Source organism: Nyctibius grandis, chromosome 5, assembly GCF_013368605.1.
Source record: "Nyctibius grandis isolate bNycGra1 chromosome 5, bNycGra1.pri, whole genome shotgun sequence".
NCBI lineage: Eukaryota > Metazoa > Chordata > Aves > Nyctibiiformes > Nyctibiidae > Nyctibius > Nyctibius grandis.
Window position 1 is genome coordinate 78,791,796 of NC_090662.1, and position 24,045 is coordinate 78,815,840.

At 37.5% G+C, this 24,045-nt stretch overlaps 1 protein-coding gene across 1 annotated transcript in view; it reads left to right on the forward strand.

Annotated features, from left to right (window-relative positions):
• LOC137663876 (potassium voltage-gated channel subfamily KQT member 1-like) overlaps nt 1-24,045 on the forward strand; it is a 526,688-nt gene that overhangs the window by 291,619 nt on the left and 211,024 nt on the right. The window contains exons 12-15 of the mRNA XM_068401506.1: nt 7,466-7,541; nt 11,112-11,206; nt 12,192-12,232; nt 21,213-21,274. Of these exons, the coding sequence (XP_068257607.1) occupies nt 7,466-7,541; nt 11,112-11,206; nt 12,192-12,232; nt 21,213-21,274 (274 nt within the window). The remainder of the gene's footprint in view (nt 1-7,465; nt 7,542-11,111; nt 11,207-12,191; nt 12,233-21,212; nt 21,275-24,045) is intronic.

Here is a 24,045-nt window from a genome sequence, read left to right on the forward strand (position 1 = left end):
CCTTTCTGGAAAGTTACTTTAGTCCTACACAAGGTTTTTGGCTCAGGGCAAGGGCAGCTGTGTGAAATGCAATCCCCTGCACTGTTGAGTAGGTCACATTCATGATCTAATGGTCCTGTTTGGCTTCAGATGCTGTGGATGTCTTGCATTGCTGAGTATCTGGTGAACAGGGAGCTAATTCCCAAACATTGCTCAGGTGCTCAGGTGCTCAGGAGAGGAGGTTGTGAAGGTGGAGAATGCTTTGGAAAATAGCCTCTGCTTAGGGGGTAGTGACACGGCAGTTTACCCCAAGCCTGCAGATCAATCTGCCTTGTTCCTTATCATCGTTAAGGGAAAAACATATTGTCACTGCTCTTTTTTCTGCTGAGTCATTCTATAAATAAAATACGTCTCCATTTGGGACTGCTAATTGCCTTTTGGGACTGCTAATTGCCTTAAAATCCTCAGTGAAGTAAGCCTCCTGACACCTCCACGACTTAGGTTTTACACTTACTTAATAAACATATAAACTAGAGTATAGCCAGGTAAAAGGACTTGCACAAGATCACCCAGAGAGACAGAGGCCAGTTAAATCAACCCATTCAAGAACCCAGGAGTTGTGTTTCCATAGCCCCTGCTATAACTACTAAATCACAAGAGCTACTAAGGAAAGATCCTGCCAAAAGCCAGTATTTTTCTTTTTTAAAACCACAAGAAGCATTTTGCGCAATTCCATAGGGTATCTCCCTAGTACTCGGTGCAGATTAATTAATTACTTATTTTTTAAAAGAAATATAAAGCCTCGGGCAGCCCAAAAGCCATTGAAGTTTTAATTCTCAGAACTGTTCCCTGACTTGACTGTTATCCAGTTCCTATTCAGGCAAGATAGGAATTAAGATTAATGACCCCAAACAAACTGGTATTTCAGAGAATCAGCCTTTGCCAGGCATTATATTCTCATGACAGAAAATCATTGAGGCATAAATGCAGCGCTCAGTCATTGGTGTATATTAACAACACCATGTTGTTCCCATAAATGCTGAATACAGTGAAGAGGAAAATGTAGTCTTAAAGTTCATTAACTTGGGTTCTGGCGGTTTTTAAAGTGAGCAAACCAGAGCCCATCGAATAAGGCTGTACCGTTCTAGTTCCCCCTGCACCCCTGTGAAGGCTATTCAGATTCCAGAAATGCATCTCAACTGCTGGGAGGTTGTTTGGGCCTGGTGATGGCTGTCTTTGCGGTGCCTTTTACTAGCTAGGCATTCAGTTCTGTTGTAATTTTTTAAAAGGCAAATTGATGAAGACCAAGTCTTAAGGAGAAAGAAGTGAAAAAATACCTTTATCTGCTAGGATCAGCAACTGTTGTAATATGTGGGGTAAAAACGTGTCAATGTCAGCATTTGTGCACCTCCCAAGAAGGTGGTTGTGGCTAGAGTCTGTTTTCTAAGCAAATGAGAACTGACATGGAGACAAGAGCATTTCACCTATCCCAGGACCAGAAGTAGTCATGGTACAGTGCTAATACAGGCAGTTATTGTGGCAATTTCTAGAATCTGTTTGCTCAGAAAAAAAACCCATCTTTCTCTGTTTGTGTTTCCACACTGAAAAGACATCCTTATGACATCATCTTGTTTGTTCTGACACAAATGGAAGAAATGGAAGAAATAAAATGGCAAAAAAGAGACCAGGCACTTTTATTTTGCTGCCAACAAAACATAGAGGAAAGATATAACCAAAATATCCAATCGTTACTTTGGTTCTCAGAGACAGTTCAGCAGATGAATTGTTGTTCAAGGGCAGTTGGGCTCCCAGACACAAGAGCATTCTGTAGTAAGCTTAATTACTCATTTTAATTATGCATTTTAATTAGCAAGGGACTAACACAGAGCTTTTCTCCCACTTTCTCAATAAACCCACTTTGTAATATTACAGAACAAACTTGTAACTGAAAACTCCAACTGTCTAGGGTTGAGAAAAACAACTCAAAGTTCAAGGGGTTTTCTTCCTCATTAAATCACATTCGGTGAGCAGGTTACATCTACCTCTGATTATTTGCAGGAGGTTTCTGCTTTTTTTATTCTGGTCATGGACAACATCAAGAAAACACCCTGCACTGCTGCTTCTCCCAGTGGTGTTTCCCCTGCCAATATATTGTCTTGCCAGTTGCTCCATATAAATGATGTCCTAGTTCTTCCTCTTCTAACAGTTTCTCCTCAGAGCTGTTCTTCTGTCCCTGTACTATCTGTCTTCCCTGCCCTAATCCCTAGGAGCACAGCTATAGGAAATCTGCTGTCTTTCTTGTTCACGTCAGGGAAGGCCAGGTTATAGAGGCAAGTAGAAGCAGAGGCAATGTCATTCTGGAATGAATTCAGAGAGGCAGCAGTGTATATGGTGATGGATGGATGGAGATAACAAATGCCACAAAATCTTCAGCAAAATAGCCAGATGCCAGAATGCAGCCCCCCCTGAACATGTCAGTTCTGTACTCCCCCTTCTACTTTGCCTGGGACTGTACCTACTGAGGAGGGATTTGCAGAATCTGCCGCCTTCCTTCATATATTGAAGCTGTCAGCAGAGCTTGGTGAAGCCAAATAGGCCTCCATGCTGCTCTGTTTTGAGAGAAGCCAGTCCTAATTTATTTATAGTTTTGAGCCAACATGGGCTTGAAAAGAAAAGGTTCAGATAAGGATATGGTTAGAATAGAGATGAGGGAGGTTTAAGGTGTGATTGTGATTAGGAATAAAGGGAAAAATGAAGTTGTGCCAACATTTTCTGAAATGTTCTCTTGGGTTTCAGTGCAAATGGCATCTTATGAAATTTCCATCATGTAAATGGTGGAAATTCTCCAGAAGTATCTGTTCTTCACAAGGCTTTGATGAAATGTTACAAGACTGGAAACCTCTTCTGTTGTATTTATGTTGTACTTCTCTGCTGCTTCTGGCTTGGGGTGAGCTCTGGAATCAGATCATTGCCTGACATTTCCAGGTGTTTGCATGTCAGATTCAAGCTGCAGACTTCTCTTAACTTGAGCTGTTTAAAAGGCTCGAAGCATTTTATCTGACTTTGCTTAGCTGAAGGCAATACTAATTTTACTTTCACTTATTGGTAGGTAGATTTTTTTTTTTGTTTGAACACTCTAACTTCCCTCAGTATTTAAGCCACATTATATAAGCTTCTTTTCTTTACGGTTCTTGTGGTAAGAAGCATCTCTTTCCACCACCTCTCTCCATCAACAGAAGGTCCACATAATGCATGTGACTGCATATGGACTAACTGCCGTGCCTGTCTGTAATAAACTCTCTAATTTTATGTCCTTTATGATTTCTGTTTTCCCACCCTTCTTCTCCCCCAACAACTTATTGGTGCATACTATCCATATGACAGGATAATTACACAGTTTAGCTACATTTGAATATAAGTAATATTTATCTTTGCTAAATATGACCCTTCAGTAACAGTGGGAACCTGCAGTTTAATGAAAAGTCTTGCCTCTGAAAGAGAATGGCCTGTGCTACGTGCATCTGGATAAAAAAGTACCCTGTGATGCCAACATTTCATGTTTTGTATTGATTCTGGTAAGGCTTTCAGTGCAAATAAGACTTGCTCTATATTTTACCTAGTAAAATATCAGCCTATTTGAGGTAATTGTACATGGGAAAAATTAAAGTTATGACTGAGAATCAAAGTTCTTTCCCAGAAACAGAGCTGAAAAGTGAATACTCTTAATCAAATGTGATAGAAAAACAAAAAGGCAGATGGAGGGCTGAGCTTCTCAAATAACTTCTTTACATTTTAGTTGCCATCACTGACCTAGTCACTGTTTGTGCTGGCTTAGAAACTAATGTCAAGTGAACAACTCCAGAATAGATAATGCTGTATGTTACTCTGGGCAGGAGTTACAACATTATCCAATGACCAGTATTAAAATAGAGTTAGTGTGACTTTATATGTGTTTTCCTGTTAAGCAATCAAAACGTAACAAATGAATGAAGCTCAGCGGTAATGCAAGTACTGTAAGCATGTATCCTCAAACCAGTTCTGCAAATTGGGACAGGGAGCTATAACTGACCTTGCTGAAGTGGCCTTTATTTTCCACAGTTCATGATCAAAGTAGCTACGTTACACTGAATAATTCTTTTAATTCACGACACCTGAATAAACGGCAGGGAAACCAGCCTGGAATGCATGGTCCGCTATCTCTGGCCATCCTGCGGCACAGCCTGAATAAAGTCCTTCCCCTTCTGTCTACGCTGAAATGAACTCTAATGCTTAAAAAATGCTTCTACACTGAAAGGTACATCACACTGATAACAGGCTTGTTTGGAGACTTGAGCTGTGCCTCAGCATGGCCTGGAATAGTTGTAACTTTGCCTGAGTTTAGGGTCCATTTGCATATCTGTTGTTCACTCAAAAAAGTTATCAGACTCCGTACAAAAGAATAAGAAAAAGAGTAGGTCTGAACTGGCCAACACAAGCTTTTAACAAACAGAGTGATATATAAAAATTAAAAAAAAAAAAAAAAAATCCCTTTGGGTAGTTTCTAGAGTTGCTTTGGATTTTATCATCTCTCTTTTTGCCGCTGGTTCGATTATTTTCAACTGAAAATGTTTGGCTTCTTTGGCTTAGGCTACTGCCTTTCTGCAGTTAAAAAAAAAAGTCTTAAATGAATCCAAGTGTTTTAAGCTAAAAGTAGTGACTTTTCCCAGTGCTCTCTGAGCCATGAGCAGAGGACCAAACCTGGGGCTGCAATGCCTCCTTGGCACACAGCCGTCCCTCCAGGCTCTGCAGCCACATAGGCATATGCAAAACCTGCAAAGGGGAAGGTTGAGTCAGCCAGCAAAGAGGGGCCCCTTTCCCCCGCATCCACTAGAATAGTTCCTGGAGAGATACTCAACATCGGATCAGGGTACAGACTGCTTGTTAACATGTATTTTCCAGGCCCTGCACCTGCTCATGTTTTTCCCTGCCCTACCACAGTGATGTTGACAGACCAGGAGTCCATAAGCCAAACTAGGAAAGACTCATTATAATTAAGGATAGGTTTGACTGCTTTTAAAATTGAGCATCCTGCTGAGCAATCAGTTAACAGAGAGGTAAGGAACACAGGCTGTTTTTCAAACGGGTCCAAGGCTTGGATCCTACTTGAAGACATAGTTACAGATCATGTCAGTATCGTTTATGGATCCAAGTATGTGCTATTTCAGTTGACATTTCATGGTATCCATTATAGTTACAGATGTTACAAGCTTCTATTATTAATTTTTTTATGTGCTCATAACTTTCCAAAACCCTGATCACTTCTGTTCACAGAATCACAGAATGTTAGGGATTGGAAGGGACCTCGAAAGATCATCTAGTCCAATCCCCCTGCCGGAGCAGGATCACCTAGATCATATCACACAGGAATGCATCCAGGCGGGTTTTGAATGTCTCCAGAGAGGGAGACATTTTGTTCGCCTTTACAGTCTTTTCGTGGAAGGTTTTAACAAAACTTTCTTACCTGTGGTTTAGGTTAAAAGATGGGAAAGTACACCGTTCTGTCAATAAAACTCTAATCATACTCTTTGGAGCAAAACGTACACAAAAAACAACCAACCCAATAGTAACACCCCACCTCAGCATGGACTCCATCCTTGTGAGGCCTAGAGTTTATGCTTGGTTTTATGGGTGTGGCTTTTAAACAATTTAAATAATTTTCTAGTGTACTGAAGTATATATATGAAGTTTCACATCCTTTAGAGCTAGGGGATAATTTCAAGATTTTGTCTTAGCTAGTACACAAAGGAAATGGAATAAACCCTAAAACCTTAAATTGTGATTCTTTTCTGGATATAAATATATATATATATATTACTTGTACCTGCTGACAGACAAAGATTTGTCTATGAAGTATGTGCTGTTTACAAGCAGAATGCTGTCTCCACTCTAGTCACTGGCCACAGGAGCTCAGTTGGAGCCCTGAGTGTCCAGCTGAGAGCTTTTCTTTCACCATAATAAAGGTCTGGTAGGCTAAACTACTGGTAAGCCATCAGTGACACTTCTGAAATCCCTTTGATGGGCTCACACAAATGCAAAGATTCATACTTAGCAATGCTGTTGATGGTATACAAGAAGTTCTTGAATCTGCTCACCCTGAATTTTCGTTTGTGAATTTGCATGTGTGAGTATATATATATGGATGTGTGCATGAATATACACAGATATATGAAGTGTATTTATGGAGTATAGACACCTGAGTTTCACACATATTTGTGCATGTATTTAATATTGAACTGACACTTGAAATAGAAAGAGGAAGAAAAAGCTACTGAAAGCTTGTTTTAAAAACCCTGTTCCAGCGGCTGTGGTATCTCACCCAATCAGAAGCACTAATTTTATCAAAGAGTAATTATAAAAATGAAAAACTATGCTTGTTCTTAAATTCAGTCCCTGTTTGTTTAGCTTTTATTTACTTCACTTTGAAATAATACACTGTAATCTTCCAACTTTTTAAAGACTTTGTCTCTAAAATGTGGCATCCAAGTAGGTGGCCTAGCCGATACTTCCTTGTCCCCAGTCAGATACACTGGGAAGAGGAAGCAGATTGTGTTTTCAGGAGACTTGAGAAACTCGCTAGCAAGCTTTCCTAGGGTTATCATCACATGTCAGAGATGATGTCTGTATAGAACATAGACTTCCTAACAATGCTGCTTCCTTGGAAGGAAAATTTTGTTTTATTTCACTCATTTTGAATGAATTAAGAAGCCCATGGGGAAGGAGTCAATCCTTAAATAAAATATTTGTTCTTATAATTACCATGTTTCTGCTTCCTCTTTATGCCTCCAAAATTCACCGTAAATAAGAGGGTGTGGTAATTAATTGTCAGCCAAGTGGCACAATTAATGTTCTGCAAATACAGTATCCTCTGGGTGAAGTGATGTTGTTAAGTTGTAACATGTCCGGTTCTGTGTTTGAATACCAATACAGACAGCCGCATGCACACCCATATGTGTGCAGAGAGGGTGTGTTGTGTTAATTTTATTATTTTTAGATGTGATACTTCAATTTTTCTTTTGTTCCTAGAGAATTCAAAGTATTTTTTGAAGAATTTAATTTCTGTGCAATAGAGGTCATGGGCAAGCTCTCAATAAATGCAAAATAAGGAATGCAGTCATGGTTCTAAAAACATTTCACATTCTTCAAACTGATGCCAGTTGTATGCATTGACAGTAATCCTGTCTAATCCCCTCCACAAGTATTATCTTTGTACACCTGCTTTCATTGCCTTACTTATCAGTTTTTTAGTTAGAACCACAATATACAAGAGGGTAAAGCAACAGAACAAAATACACATGCATGCACAGTGTGTTATGCTACAATTTTGCATTGTAGACATAAAACATATTTGTAGATTTTGGTGCTTAGAGTCAACCTCTTCCATTAAGATATTTTTCCTGCTTTTTTTTTTCCCCAGCTGGTTCATGTCTGTGTTTGTCTTTCTTGGCAGATTAACTGAAGCACATCGAACAGCTGTAAAAGTCATCAGGAGAATGCAGTATTTTGTAGCCAGAAGAAAATTTCAGGTAAGCAGCACCATTAACCATAAGTACAATTTGTAGGCTTAAGTATATGACATTGAAAGTGCTCTGGAAGTGAGTGAACTTGTCTTTGTGCATAAGGTTGCAATAAGTCAAAGGTACTGTTTAGTCTTCGGGCCTCATGCTAACCCTATGTGGATTTTTTCATAGCATAGGCAAAACTATTAATTTTTCTGAATTTGTGGAGTCAGCATAGCTATTTTTCACTTCTCTTTTTCTTTGGGGCTTTTTTTTGTTGGTTTGTTTTCTTTACTATACTGACCAATATATAAACTACTTACTCATCTACTAGAAGTAGTGAAGAAAAGACTTTGTTAGAATGTTTTCTAAAATACTGTTACTGTCTATACTGATCATCTAAAGAATGGTTAGAGAATGTTCAGCTAATTGTGTGCTATGCATGGCTTACAGATCAGTAGACTTTACTGATGAGCACTAAGCTGTGTAAAGTTGCTTTTGCATTTGTGGCCCACATTTCCAAATTTGTTTCCCAGAATGGGACACCATAGAGAGGCCTTATTTTACAAAATTGTGGAGCATGTGCCCTCTGGAAATTTGCTGTCTTTATGAAGTCTTAAGTGAAATTTCTCAATCAGGGTATAAAGTGCTCAAAGTAAATGTGCTGCTTTGGAAAAGCGATCTTATTTTGCCTGTTTACTAAGGCCCATTGTGATAAAACTTATTTGGAATGTGATTCTGATATCATCATTCTCATCACCCATGTGCTAATGATGCCATGGAAATAAATAATTAACTTCTGGCCTGATTTTCAAAGCCCCTGTTATTTCCTTCTGAAGGTTCATGCTTTTTTGTCCAAGAGGGTTTACTGCAAATTAATCAGCTTTCATAATCCTTTTGAAGAGGTTATAAAAAGATAAAGCAAGAACCTAAATTTCAAGCAAGTTTGATTAGAGCTGAGCACTTAATTGCAAGGGATAGAAGTCTGAGATAAGCTCATAGCACTTGGAAGACTCTGAATTAGGGCTGACAGACTAGCACATACATTTCCCAAGCTCATGCAGAAATGTGTCTTCAGATGACCTTATCTTATGAAAGGAGGCTAGGAGAAGTCAGTTTGTTTAACTCAGCAAACAAAAGGAGAGCAGGATTATATTGTAAATACACCAGAGAGCTAAACACTACAGGAAATTAAAAAATAAAAAAAAAAAAAGAAAGAAAGAAAATTAAAGAGACCATTCCTGGAAAATAATAGTTGTATATAAATGAGTGAGGATAAAAATTAGGATATTTCTAACCACCAAAGACGTAATGTTCTGGAGCTGTCAGCCAAGAGCAGTCATGCCAGACCTTAAAAACTGAACTTGCTCAGTCTAGGGAGAGGATTCTGAGAGTTGGTGTTCATGATAGGGAAGAAGAAGGAATTATCTTCCGTTTTTTTTCTTTCTTGGCACTGTGAAATATAGCTTATAGGACTCCCCATGCTAATTAGATTTTGGAAGTTCAAAGCTGGGTGATATTATTTGGAGTTTAGCACTAGGATCTCTAAGCACACTGCACGTAGAATGCTGAGCCCAAATGGCCAGGTTTGGGATTACGGACAGAATGAAATTTAAAGAAGTTCATCAAGTTCTGCATTTACCAAACCTCCCTGGAAGCCCATTACCTCCCTCCTTAGGTTGCATTATACTACCATTTCATAACAAAAACATGACAAGAGATTGTGCCGAAGTTTAGCAGGACATAAGATGCTCAGATCTAAAGCTTTATGGGAAAAGACGAGAGAAAAATGGTGAAAGTTGGAAGGCTATTTTTACTATGCTTTAGAGAGGACTCAGGCAGACTGCAGTGCTTTGGAACTGTAGGATTCAGAGCTGATGATTTGGTAAAAGGGATAACAGATAGAGGACTTCTTTTGAGGAAGAACAGAAATTTCATTGGGAATGTGTAGGATTAATTATGCACATAGTAGCCCATGAGGGAGAGGGGAGGCAGGTGGGGAAAAAATCCCCAGCACATCTAGGCTCTGCGCCATGCATCATGTTTAAATAGAGAGTGTCCAAAGGAAAGGACAGAGGATTTAGCCAAAATGCTCTCAAAGCACCCCTGCTAGTCAATCTGAAGAGTGATACTGGCACTGTTTCTCTGGGTGAAGACAATAGCCTGCTTTTCTGGCCAGAAATAGTGATGTGTCAGCGTCTGCAAAAAGTGAAGCTGGGGAAGACAAAAAAAAAAAAAAAAGCGATAAACTGAAAGCTGAAACCTCCCTCCCCCACAAAGTATTTCTTCTCACAAATGCACACAAATGTACCTACACGCTACCAAAGCCATAAACTCTTCTGAAAGTAATAATGCAGGTAAGTGCTGATGGCTGAGCGCAAGGAAGGCATTTTATCACGAAGAGCTTTTGCTTCTTCATTCATTTCACAGGATTTGTTTCCATTCCAGTTCCATGCTTTCATTTGAAATTTCTAGGATCCTGTGGCTGCCTTCCAAGCATGACTCCAGCACATACTGTAGGTGTTCAATGCATGTGTGCAGTGGTGCATGCTAATGGCTCTGGCTGAAGCCGTGACAGAGTGGAAACAGGCAACAAGATGACTAATGAGCTGTTTTCAGTAATTTCCAATTACTAGGTTTGCAGTTTACCTTTCTTTTTTTTTTTTCTTTTCTTGAGTCAGAGCCAAAAAGGAGACATCTTGCCCCACATTTCCCATAGGGGTTGGTATGGCTCTGAAAATGCTGGTATTTTCAAAAGGACGTCATTTGCATTTATTCTGACACACACACACACATTAATTTTACTCAATAAAATTTTACCATGATGTGCTTTTTATAATCACATCACTTTATGCAAATTCTCTAGACTTGTTTCAAAATTCTGCCTTAGTAGTTACAGCAAGAAACCAGAGCTTGACAGAAGCATCTAGATTCTCATTAGAATGGAAATAAAGCTGGGCAGATGGCAGTTTTTTAGCTCTCTTGCATTTTTTATCTGTCCTTTTTTACTTATTTGAATTGCACCTTTTTTTCTGACCTAGTAGGTATCATTAAAGACAAAGAAGTGCAATCAAAATCTACGTGCAGCAGTCTTCAGACTTATGCAAAGCATCCATCCTCCCAGTTACTTAAGCAATAATACTTCTGTCACCAGACATCTTTAGTCTTCAGAGGCATTTGATTCTGGGTCCAAGAGTTATGAATTGGGTCTGTCTCTGTGGTTCAGTCCTCTAACATTATGATTAACATATGGTTTTGGAATGAGCCGAGAGATATAGCACATGGTAGTCTTAGATAAACTATGTATCTTGATTTTGTGCTTTTTAAATACACTGTGAAGGTCTAATATTTTGCTCACTATGAAGTAACATGAAGACATGACTCCAACTGGCAGTAAGGGGAATCATTTGGTTCCATCTCCACAATAAATATGCACTCCTACAATGCCTACGTATTTTTTATTCATTGTAACAACTGTTACAAAATGGCAAGCAAATAACCTCTGGAAGATAAAAAATAGAATGAAGGCCTGTCTGAAATAAAAATCAAGTTTAAACTATGCTTACCTTCCACTCTCATGCATGACTCCTTTCACAGCAAGCTCGGAAACCATATGACGTACGCGATGTGATTGAACAATACTCACAAGGACACCTCAATATGATGGTTCGGATAAAAGAACTTCAAAGAAGGTAGGCCCTGTCTACCTCATGAAATATTTGATTTCTCTGGTGCCAGCTGGCTTTAGGAGAGATGTGTACTTAATGAACAGTAATTGTCCAAAATTGCAAGCACAACAGGGAGCACAATATCTAGAGGATTTAACTTGGAGTCATTTTTAACCCTTTTTATGACTGAGTATACAATTATACTTTATTCTCCTTCTCTCCTCCTTCAACTGAAATTAAAAGAAATTAAGGTGCATGCTGTGAAGTTTATGGTATGAAGTGAGCTTTTCTGCCCTCTTTTTAGAAAAGGAAAACTTTCCAAATAATGATTTTCTATCCCTTCTCTATGGTTCTCTACATTTGAGAAAACTCTCGTTCACTTCTGCTCCCCTCTCTATCTGGAACTTTTCCCTTCCCACATTCCTCCTTGCACATACTTTCTCAGAGTTTTGGGATCAGAGCTGAAATATTTTGCCACAAAACTATTCTCTTCTGTTTCAGCACAAAATGCTTTTCTCTTTACAAATTAACACTGTGGACTGGGACACCAGACTGAACTCCTCTGGCTCTTAAATGAAAAGAAAAAATCCTATTGAATGGAATCTACTGTGTCAACATATATAGATATTAAATCCGCCTGCATGAGATTCAAGGAATAGTTGCAAATGTTATTAAGAAGCCATTCTGTTTGTATAGTCTTTGTTATTGGGTTACTTATGCCACAGGAGAACTATGTTTTTGTTACAATGTAAAAGTCTAAGAAATAAAATATTAGTACTCACGAAAATAACAATAATAATATGGTTTGATTTTGGAAAAAAAACTCTAAAGAACTAAACCGCTGACAGTATGTGCAGAAAATCATGCTAGTCTCATGTTTTTACTTGCTTTGTTTTAAGTTTAAAGCTACTGTAAATTCTCATGTAAATTATGCTCCTATGCTTTTCCTAGCAACAGAGTTTAATTTGCTTGGAATTGCACTGCTGGTAATTCTCTGTTTGCTTTTCAGATTGGACCATTCTTTGGGAAAGCCAGGCCTTTTCCTCCCAGGTATAGTGGCTGCGTTTTATGTAAAACGGTTAGCTTCATAACTTTGTGAAAATAGCTGTGGCTACAGTAATGTGGATTTATAATCCAGCCAATTATGCATGAATATATAATTCTGTTAATAAGCCCTGGAATGACTATGGAAAGATAAATACCTTGCATTTAAGTGGTAGTGGAGTAAATGGAAATTAAGAATAAATGTTAAATATGTGTATCAGTTCACCGTAAGTTGGAAACATATTGCTGGAAAATTTTCCACAAAAATATTCTTTCTAAATCCTTTGTGCTGTGGTTAGAATATATGTTGGTTCCACTTAAAAAGATTTCTTCCTTTCTGAACAGCCTATGGGTTTTAGTTTTGGAAAGCTCAAAGGAAGATCAAGGGTATCGTTCAGGAAGAACTGGGGTAGCCTTGAAAGCTAGAGTGATAGAAGTGGTATGAAATTCAATCATAAAAAATGCAAGATCAGGCATAGCGAAACTCATTTATAAAAATCTCCTACATGCTAGTAGTGGTGAACAGTCTGGCATTTTTTATGAAAAAGAAAATCCTGGTATGCTAATTAATTGTAAGCAAATGCCAGTTGAATGTAAGAAAATGCTGTGATATAGCCATAAAAAAATTAGTCTGATCCTAGGATCAGCAGAGAGATTTTCAAGACATACAGGGATGTATACATGTCTTTGCACATGAGTCAGGTAAGGCCTTATGTGGCATATTGTGCAAAATTCTGATTCCACATCTTTAAAAAAGACTAACTGCAACAAAAATAAGGATTAAAAAAATTCTAGGATGACTAGTGAAAAGGAGAACCTATTCCATTAGTGGGAAACAGAAGTTTGCTCTTTTTAACCTAGCAAAAGGAAGGGCTGGAAAGAGTAGTCTGTTAATTCTGCAAGGGGAGTAATTACCTGGGAGGCAAAAGAAATATGTAAGGGAAAGGACAGTGCAGACAGAACAAATGTTTGTGAACTGGCCATAAATGCATTTAAGCTGAAAATTGGAGAGAAGTCCCTGGCCATGCGCAGCAGTGAGATTCTGGGAAAAACTTGTGGTAGGAATCATGGAGATCAGAAACCTGAGTGGGAAGGACTGAAAGAAGCAATCATTTTTTTTTATCGCGAGAGATTTAGTTCAAATTTCCAGAGGCCCTGTCTCATTCTCTGTCCTTACAAGCTCAAAAGTGACTTAGGAAGTGAAGTCACATATCCCCAAGTGACTTAGAGCACTCATGGGCATAAGTGTAACTGAGGGTGCCAAAGTTATTTCAGAGCCTTTAAAAATGCCATATTATCAGTGGTTAAAATAGTTTATACTATCAGAATGAGGAGCATCCCTCAAAACATATTTTTAACATCTGATTGCTGCAGAAGACTCAGTAGTACAATCCTCTTTCCCTGTAGCTGAGCTGGTTTTGGATCACAGGAAAATAATCCATCAGCTTGAATATATGTATAAATATTTATGCTTGAGAATTCATTCCACAATGTGGAAGTTAAATTTATGGAAGAACTTTGCTTACTTTGAAGAATGTATTATTTTATTTCAAATGTAACATTACCAAATTAGAACTGTAATTTGTGCTCAAAAAAACCTACTGTTAGAGGCAATTTTTATGAAACAGCTTCTTGTTTCAGAGGTGGGGAATAATTAGAAGTGTTGGCTGCAAAGAAGCTAATTGTGAAAGAATGTTCTGAGCAGTTTGAGAAGCTGAATATGTTCAGGAAGTTTAGTCTTGACAAATCTTGGGTCAAAAGGGTCATAGCAACCATTGGGAGGATCTTAGGTGGGTCTGTGGATTTGAACAAGTGTTCAGAGTGTTCAAGGGTTGAAAAGAGTCTAAAGTACTGAGGAAGAGCCATGGGTTTGTGTCCATGATTGATTCAGTTCTGGGCAACTAATATGCAAAGCCTACACTAGAACACTGGACAACAAAAGCAATGTGAATGATCTGCTTGTAGGCCTGAGATTACACAGCAACTTGCTGTACCAGCCGCATCCTGAAGCATCTACAAATACAGCCCCAGGTGATTAAGGGAAAAGAAAAAAAAAGTTCAAGTCAAAATCTGCCACATGCTTTTTATCATTCATTATAATTTTTTATCAGAAATTCTTGCTTTGACTTAATACGTGGAAAAAAACCCACTGGCTTCCAGAGGTAAGATAAGTTGGAGTAGGCTCATCGTCAGAATTCATGATAGATAGTCTTACTGGGGAGAGAATCATGGGACTTCAGAGATATTTGAGAAAGCCATAATCTGTGCTCTGGAGAAGATTATGGCATCCATGTTGATGCAACTAGCTTCCCTTGTTAGTCTTGTCTTGCAACATTACTGCTGAATAGCTGCTTTGAGACAGCTTAGATGAATGGTGGCTCTGCTAAGAATGATGTCTGCCTCCACAGCATGCCAACTCTACAAAGTCATACCTCTTGCAAAGACATATGGGTTTGCCCTCAAATGGACTGAATAAATACTGACTGGGAAAGGTAAAATGGTTGTTAGGGATGCAAAACCTGGGAAGCATAGTTACAGGTTTTCAAGACCAAAACCAAAATTATTTGATCTAGTAGTTATTTTAACTAAACTATCCACAAATCCAAAAATAAGATAAGTGGTTCCAGATAAAGGGTCTGCAGAAGTAAAACTAGGATTAGTTTATGATTAGTCCCAGTATTATGCAACCCACCAATAATCAAGTGATGAATAGTGGTGAGTGGTTATAGTATTGGTCTGCTTTGGGTGGAAAGAGACTCTTGCACTGTCCTCCTCCTCTGGAAAATAGACTTCTTCCTGAGTTTTCCTCAGAATGGATGGCTTATTCTACATTGAAAATGTATTTTCTATATGATATATTTTTCCAGTTCAAAGGCATTGCTAAAAACCTCATTTGTAAACAATATGGGTGTTTCCTCCAGACTGTGTTATTTTTGTATTGATGGCAAGAAAAAGAGAAATGACAATGCAAAGAAAATTAAACCACCAAGGAGAAAAACATAAGAAGAATTTTCCTTTCCAGCTCCTTTTTTTTTTCCTGTTTTATTATACTCCCATTCAAAGAATCTTGCGGTCTGATTCTAAGCCCATTGAAATGAATGGGAGTCTTTCCAGTGACCTCAGTGGATTTTGGATCAGGCTGTTACTGAAACCCTGTTGTCAACTTTGATAATAGTACATAAAGTAATTGCAGTGTGTCTATAGTATTATTACCTTTCAAAAGTGAATGATGTCATAAAAGATCCAGAATCTGAATTCACTGGAAGCAATTGTTGTTATTTTTCAAGTTAGTTTCTCAGACACAAAAAGCACTAAAAGCTGTGTTAAAACAAGATAAGGATAGAAGAACAGAATAAAAGCCATTCTGGGTCAGACTAGTCCTGACTCCAACGGAGCCAAAAGCAAGGTGCCTTGGGAAATGTATAAAAAAAGCGCACGCATGCATAAGCCTGTAACCTTCCTGTCAGCTTTCAGCCATTTGGAGATCAGAGACTTCCTGACATGGTTTCTGTGTATTTAGTACTCCTAACTGGTTTGACCTTAACAAACTTGCCTAGTTCCCCCTGTAAACTTTTAACATCTGTGATATTTTGTGATCAGAATTTTTGTGATTTAAGTTTCACATACACACATTGTGAGGAATCCTCCCTTTTTGCTTGTTTTGGTCTTGGCATCCACTAACTTTCTTTGAAACTCCTAGTAACAGGAATGGATTTAAAAACATTAAGATAATGAATAAATTTTGGAAGACTTGAATCCCACTGTTATGAGCATACCCAGAAGACTGTCTCTTAGTTTCACTGAAAGCCTGTCTCAGTGTTCCAGGTAACGCAATTTAGTAAGATGAAACAATGATTCCTGTAATAGTAAACAAACCTCTTAATAATTGAAAGTGTTGATATAGAGGGAAAGCATATGTTAATAAAATTTCTTGAATTAACAAAGCAGACACTTATATAATGATACAAATAAGAAGAGTGTAATACTTGACCTTCACTACACTTGATGGAGTTAACTGATTTTGAATGCAATTTTTGAGACTTGCTATAGCTTTTCAGGGGCAAAGGTGAAGAATAATGCCAAGGTAAAACAAAAGATCCAGTGTTTGGGTTCAGAAAAGTATACAAAAGACTGATGTTTATCTGCAGTTCATCTGAACCTCTTGGGTCTACATAACACAGGTGGTAATCCCTAGAGAAAAAGACTTTCTTGTAAAATTTTGACAGTTTCATTGCTTGCTTTTTTTCACGTTAAATGCTACCTAAGTTTTCTGATGCTATTTCCTTTCCAGCTGTTAAGAAGAAATTGGATAACAATATTTCTTAAGGCATAATAAATAAGCGTAATTTAATTTTTATCTTTTTAAGTCAATTAATATTTGAAATGAGAGATACCCATATTTCTGCAGGAACTGATTTACTCCCCCCCTCCTGGAGATAAAATCCATGGGAATGTGGTCAAAAATAAAACCATTTAGGACATTTTATGTAACTGTCAGGTGTTCACAATCTTATCTCTAAAAGTTAATTTCATTTCTGGGGTTGATCTACTTCAATACAAAGAGCCAGCAGAAATATCCCATGTATCCTACTTTGAGGGCTTGGAACCTGCAGCTAATTTATTGTTCATCCAAGTCCTTCAAATAGTGCTGAATTTCATTCTTAGTGTAAAACTAATAAAGAAGCTTGCATTTCATTTTGAATTTGATATATTAACTGTTTTATAAATAATATAATGATTGTGTGTCGAAATCTTGCCATCCGCACCTTCTGGAAGAAGGGCAGAAGTGTGATGTAGTTCATACCAGATTCAGTGTATATGGCTTCTCTCTAATAAATTGCTTATATTGTTCCTCATGAGCCACTTGAGCAAACTGTGTCTTCTCAAAGGCTGAATAAATGAAGCAGGTAGACAGATGGACCTTTTGTTTGGGGCTGGTTTTTTTGTTGAAAGGTGATTGCATATCTTTAACCTGGCAAGTTACTCACTGCAGCTAGATTTTTGCAACTCAAAAAAGCTAGAAATTTCTACTTTCAGTATATGCTGTTGTAGCTTCATCATGGAACAGTTAGCTTTATCACAAAGTTTTCTGTATTGCAGTACAGCCTTCTAAACTAAAATATTTTGGTAGTTTACTTTTTAAATTTTCTTTAGCCTGTCCAAGGGAAATCACAATGTCTGATCTAGGACTACATCTTACGTCTTTTTAATTTCTTCTACCCCTCAGTTGTAAAAGGCTCTGGCTGACAAGAAAAGAGACTCAAGTGAGAAGTCATGATGCCTAAGGCAATGTTGTTGTTTGCTATTTCATGAATCCTGGGTTTAAAACTGTAATTCTGACATGTTTTTAGAGGCACACCTGGTTTATAAACATAAGAATCTGGGTCTTGCCATAAGCTTATTGAAGTTTTCCCTACATAGAGCTTTTACAGAACTGAAACAAATACTTATTTGGAAAGTTGTAGTTTCATTGAGATAGACAAAAGAAGGTAGTAGCATCTCTTTCACTATCCTGCTTTCTGTAGTCCCAATACTGAACTTGATATAATTTGCCAAGGTTTTGAGGTGTCTTTAGCAATCTGGAGTATCCTAGGTGTCACAGTGCTCAAATTCCTCATTTTCTGCTTAAAAAAAATAATGGCTTTCAGATAAATTTTAACATTTTTGAGTTAGTTTACTTCTAGCTGTATATATCATAAAAGTAAAAATCAATCTTATCTGTAGAAGTAGAGTTGATAATTTCCAGCTTTTATTATTTTCAGACGATCTGGCTGCAATTCTGCTGTCCTAATGTTCCCCATAAGTATTTTTTCTAACCAAAGAAAAAAATCTGTTTTCTTAAAAATTTGATAGTTTCTGATGAGATGGTGAACACTGTGTAAAAAATTAAGATTATGGTGCTATCCCTGATTATTATTTCCTCTTACTCATTTCAGATTATAATTGCTGTTTTTTGAAAAAGAATATAAACTTGAATAATGAGTAGTATCTCATTTATATCATGTGCTTCTATTTGGGGAAAGAGTTGAGGATGGCCTTTCTTGTTTTTTTGAACTGGCGTGGGGAATATCTAAAAATTTTTAATTTTTTTTTTACAAGAGACATCTCTTGTTGTTCACTAGAAAAAGAAACGTGCCACCTTTGTGAAAATACTAGGAAATAAATACAGGATCATGTTGTTTTGAATGTAGTATAGTATGTATCTTCAGGAAGGCAAAGACTTTCAGGGAATAAATTTACATATTAACAAAGATGAGAAATGGACTAGATGACCCAAGAATTATTCAGTCTCCTGAAGTATAATGACTATTGCTTATATACTAGTGATTTATCTGATTCAAGTCTAAGTAGATAAAATGATGATTTTGTATTTTACCAACCATGTGATACAAGCTTGTTTCAAGATTTTTTTCTTCTGAGCTAAAATTTGTCCATATGTATTTTCATCCAGTTATAAATAATTGTGCCTCCTTTCATAACGATCATACATGTTTCCTTTGTGTCTGTGCCTTTCACATATATGTACATAGTTGCTAAATTGCTTAGCTGCTCTGTATGTTTTATTGCAGACCAACACAAAGAACACGCAAAACAACACTAAAAGAAAGTTTGGATTACAAAGCAAAGAATGCAAAAATTAAGACATTTCAGATTTATAGTTAGTATGCAATCTTTTCAACTATTTAAAGTAAATAATATAACGTAAGAAGTCTAAAAACATATATCTTGAAAAAACTCAAGAGAGGAAGCATAAACATGAGATAGAAATCAAATGTACTAGAGCAACGTTATCTGAAGTTCTGCCCACCCTTCTTACCACAATGCTCTGCACATTGTATACACACCCCATTTACTTTTAAAAATCGTCTTTATTACAGGGAAATACTTGTAAATTAGAGCTGAATGCTGATTTAAATGGAGGCTAATAAGAAATGGGAAAGACCACAGCCTTTTGTGACTTATACAGCCTGCATGCCAGTAAAGGGGTGGACATGACACAGCTACACACATGTATATCATTCTTTTCACTTCATCTCATAGGAGTGCCACACACCACAAAATAGCTTCTTACTGCTTATCTGCTTCCTGTTTTGTTTTCTGTTCCACACCACATTCGAGAATAACTAAAATCAGAAACATTATTAACTTGGTTTGGTTCTTTTGGGATGTCTTGGTGATTATATGAAAGATGTAATTAGAGCTGGTAAGGAAATTATTCTTTTTTTTAAAAAAAAAAGCTTTTTGGAATATTTCTTCAGGTTTGGAGGGCTTTTTGGTTTTAGACCTAAACAAAAACACTACCTACTCACTGCTGTTTAAATCACATCCCAATTTAGAAATCCTTAAAGGCATGTTTTTTCTGGTATATACTTTGAAAGTTGATGAGTGTCTACAGATTTACTAACTAGAGAGTAGACTGCAGAGTCAATTATTTCATTTTAGGCAGAGATGAATACATAGATAAACTTGAGCCTCAGCCACTTATATTTTAGAGGTTTCTGTGGTTGTGAACTAATGAATGATAAACAGCGCACATGTATAAGCCAAGCAGTGTCGTTTATTTTCTGTCCCTGCACGGTGTCCTTGAACAATCTGAATTTTCTTTCTGTATGGTATTTACTCCTCCAGGTGGTCTGATGAAACATTTCTCCTTTCTAATCCCTGCACAGAGCTGTCAGGGTTCCGTGACCTTTTTAATACACTAGGTGGTGTGTAGAGGAGAAGGAAAGCAAGAAGAATAGTCTTGCCAGCATTGCTTTTCGCTGAAGTCTTCCTCTACGGTTGTGACCCATACAGTACAAGTTACCTTGAGATGAACTTTGGTGCAAATGTATCCTAAACATATCACTTTAGAAACGTATACGCTGCTAATGGTAATGGTAAAGCAGGTACCGTTCACTGAGAAATGCAATAATGTGATTTCCCTGCAGAATGAGCACACATGCAGGCATTTACATTGGACGCTGGTGCACTGTAAATTCACATCTCAGCCTGCCTTCCAGTAAGCCCTTCACATTGTGCTCATGCCCTAAGCAAAATGGACTTAAATAGCTGTAAAAACCAAAGCTCAACCACTCATAAAGGTGGAACAATTTATGGAAGAAACAAGGAGTAATTACTCCAGCCTGGTATTGGAAAAATAGTTTAGTAGAGAAAAATGTGTCCAACTTTCATTGACATAGGCTTCTAAGTTACTTTAGTATTGGGGGTTAGTTTTTCTTGTGAATATTTTCTCCTAGATCAGACTATATCTTTTTTTGTGCTTCATTTCCTGTGAAATAACACACCCAAACTATGGCATTCCTTTGAAATTGGCCATGTAAACACAAAGAATAGACCCCACTTTACACAGTTTTCAGTCTTGGCTCCCAGTCCCACCATTTGCAAACAAGTTGCATAACTGGGCTTAAATAACCAGGTCTCACGAAGGCTATGAGGAAAATGAGGAGGGAGGTGCAAGGGCTTTTCCAAGTGTCTCTCATTTAAAGAGAGAACCTAGGTCTCTGCCACTCCAGCACTTGAACCCCTGGATAGTTCTGCCTCCTACATCTACAACCTCAGTTGAAAACTATTCTGATTTCTTTAAGTGTAGAAAGTGTACATTGCTCATTTCAATATTAGAAATGGAGTGTATGCCTAGGGATCATGCCTATTCCATCTGAATACCTGCGGTTAATTGAGATAATTAAACAAGGAATCAAGTTACCTCATACACTATCTATAGTCCTTCATGTCCACGGACTACCTCTACCAAGGTCCAGGTTGCCCTTTAGACTAAATTAATCTAGTCAGTTAGAAAAAATAACTCCCTTTTCTCCAACTACCCTCTTTCATTTCTGTACACCAGGAAGAAATTCTTATTATGTTCATGTTATTTATACTACCCTGCTATTACCAGCTTCTTTTTTGCTTTAAATACCATAGATATAATTCTTAGTTTATTCTCTACCTAATGAATGTCCCATTTTTATCCTTCTTTATTTAGAAAAAGGGGTAGACAAAGGATACTATACTGTAGGAGCCAGACTGATCCGGCTAGAGGATAAGGTAAGTGCATGAAAGCTTTTTTTTTTTTGTTCTGACTAATGATATCTGATCTACAGATGTGCAAGATAGTATCTTGGCATGATTTACTTTGGAATTACAGGGCACCATCATAAAGAATAATATCCTAATTTTTGTAAGGGAGTTGATGAAGTATCATGTGCATGTTGTTCAGCATTAACTATTTATCTGCCATACAGATTTGGTTCTGATTTTAAAAGGGACTACTTTCACGTTAAAGCCAAATCATGTCTTGTAGATAAGTACAGTGGACTGACAAGGTGTTTGTCATACCAGAATTAGTGAGTTAAACAGAAAGGTTAGCATCAGGAACCTTTGTAAATAGCAACAGTTGATACCTCAATTAATAATCTTGAGGTTCTTTAATGTTTACTGCATTTTTCCCCTGTGCAGTTATCTTTGCATCAAGTCTGCCCCTCCCCCACTGTCTTCTCACCAATAATATGTTCATCTTTGTTATTAGAGTTACTTAGAAGTATGCCTAAAGGCCAAAGCTCAGTGAAGCTCTATTGTTTTAGACCTATTCTAAACATCCTCAAGAGCTTTTCCCACTCAAGTGATAACAAAAGTGCAAGTTTTCTTAAAAATAGGAATCTGTTTCTCTAATAGTTTTTTGGTCAGCTCTTTTACCTAGCCCTAAAAACTGGTGTCCCTAGAGCAGTGTGCTTTCTGTGGACAGTAGCAGCACAGTAGCTTTGGTATGTGGTATGATGTAACAGCTGAGAAAAAAGTCCATTTGAATTTAACATATCCATTGCCTATTTGTATCCTTGTCTTACTCAAATTTGTCATGCGAATTTTCTTTTCACTTTTTTCTGGAGAAGTGAGGCAAGAAGGAAAGAGGAAGGAAACCTTTATTTATTCTTAAGAATTGCGCATCTTGCCAAAAAGCAGAAATTGGAATTAAACAAATGCGATTCCTGCCTGTGTTGCCTAATATCTAATGATCATTGCTAGGACAACATTGGAAATGTGTGATGCTGTGATGTCAAAGGACAGATTTTCTTTGACTTTTAGCTTTCTTGGTCAGTGTCAGAGAATCAGCTTCAGAGATAAAGACAAATTATCCGAGTTAACTTTTAAAGTGGATCGGTCCCTTCTGTGGATACTCTTACTCAAAGTGAAAATAGCTTTCATTCAGATTAGCTGAATTCACTTCAAAAGAGATATATTGCTCTCTAGCCTCTGTATATTTTGTAAATTCACACCACTAGTTCATTCCGATTTCTTGAATGTGCCTATATAGAGGAACCCACAGTACAGATTTTAAAATTTAGCAATAAAAGCATCTGTGATAACAGATTACTTTGTGTGAGAAATATTGCTAGTATTATAAATACTTCCGGAAGCAGTTGTTCATGGTCTCTTGACTGCTCCATATTTATGAAGAAGAGAGTTCAGAAAGTTATTAATGTGTCTGGCAGTGGTCCAGCTTTAGCACAGTATGCTGTGGATTTGATAACTTTTTATTCCAAAGCCTTGTAGAGTACTGTAGAAGTATCTTGGTGGAAGAAGGGGAACGTTACAGGAGATGCCAGTGTACGCAATGCTGCAGTGAATTATCTCAGTTGCAGATATCTGCTTATGCTCTGTCTTTACAGCTTAAACCTGTAAGAAAACTGAACTATAGCTGATTCAAAAAGGTAATAATTTTCATCAATGCTGCCTCAATGTAAAAGCTTAGAGATGATGAAGCAACATGGTTTCACCTTCTCATGTTAAATGTCTATTGTAAGCATGCGGTAACCAGTCTGGAGCAGAGATTCACAACAACGTTCTCAGAACAACAGTCATGCAAGTTAAAAAAAAAACAGTGATATAGCCATCTTGACATCATTTAAGCATGATCTAAATATAGTTGTCACAAGCTCAAACCATTAGTGTGGGCAAGACCTAGCTGCTATTTTGTTTTTGAAGAATTAAACTGTAGTGCTTTAACTGATCGCATATTGTATGGGAACTGGTGATTTCTATCTCTCCACTTATTGTTCTGGAGAAAACAAATAAAAGAGAATAAACATGTGACAAGATATTTTCATAAGATGACTCTATAAAAAACATTCAATCATTGCAGCTTCCTTTTTGTTCTCAGACCAAACTGCAAATGTATAATAAAATACCAGAGTCTAATAGACCCAGAGCATTTGTTCTTTCAGTGTAAATTAGCCTTCTTTTGGGTATACAGGCTTCATTCTCCTATTTCTGCCAAGAAAGTAGACACAGTACACAAAAAGGGCAAACATTTGTTGTGTTCGTTTGTTTGGGGTTTTGACGGTGTGGGGTTTTTTTTGTATTTGCATCTTTTTGGCACATTAGGCTAAAATATATATGTTTACATAGTGAAAACAAAGTTAAGCTTCCCAGATATCTCTGTTTTAATAGGACAATAGAAACGACTGCATCCTGCTGTCAAACCACTTCCCCTAAACTATTTTCCCATGTCTCATGGGCTCTCCTGCTTTAATAGTTCACTGTGTAGTAGCTGCTATGTGCCCAAATGTGAAACAATATTGGAGTCAGGAAGGACAAGATGGGTTTCAACCTCTGAGGAGAATAAATGAAGCAAGGGCATGTCTGACATCAGGCTCCAGCTGGTGGTGAAAAATGATCTCCCCCTTGGAACTAGAAAACCTTTGGGATCAGCCTCTTCCCCCTGGAGAAATTATTTTAACATTCAGTCACCCAGTATAGTCATGGCAGCCTCCCAACCGAGTGACACATCTGATAAACTGACACATTTTTGGACAAAGGCC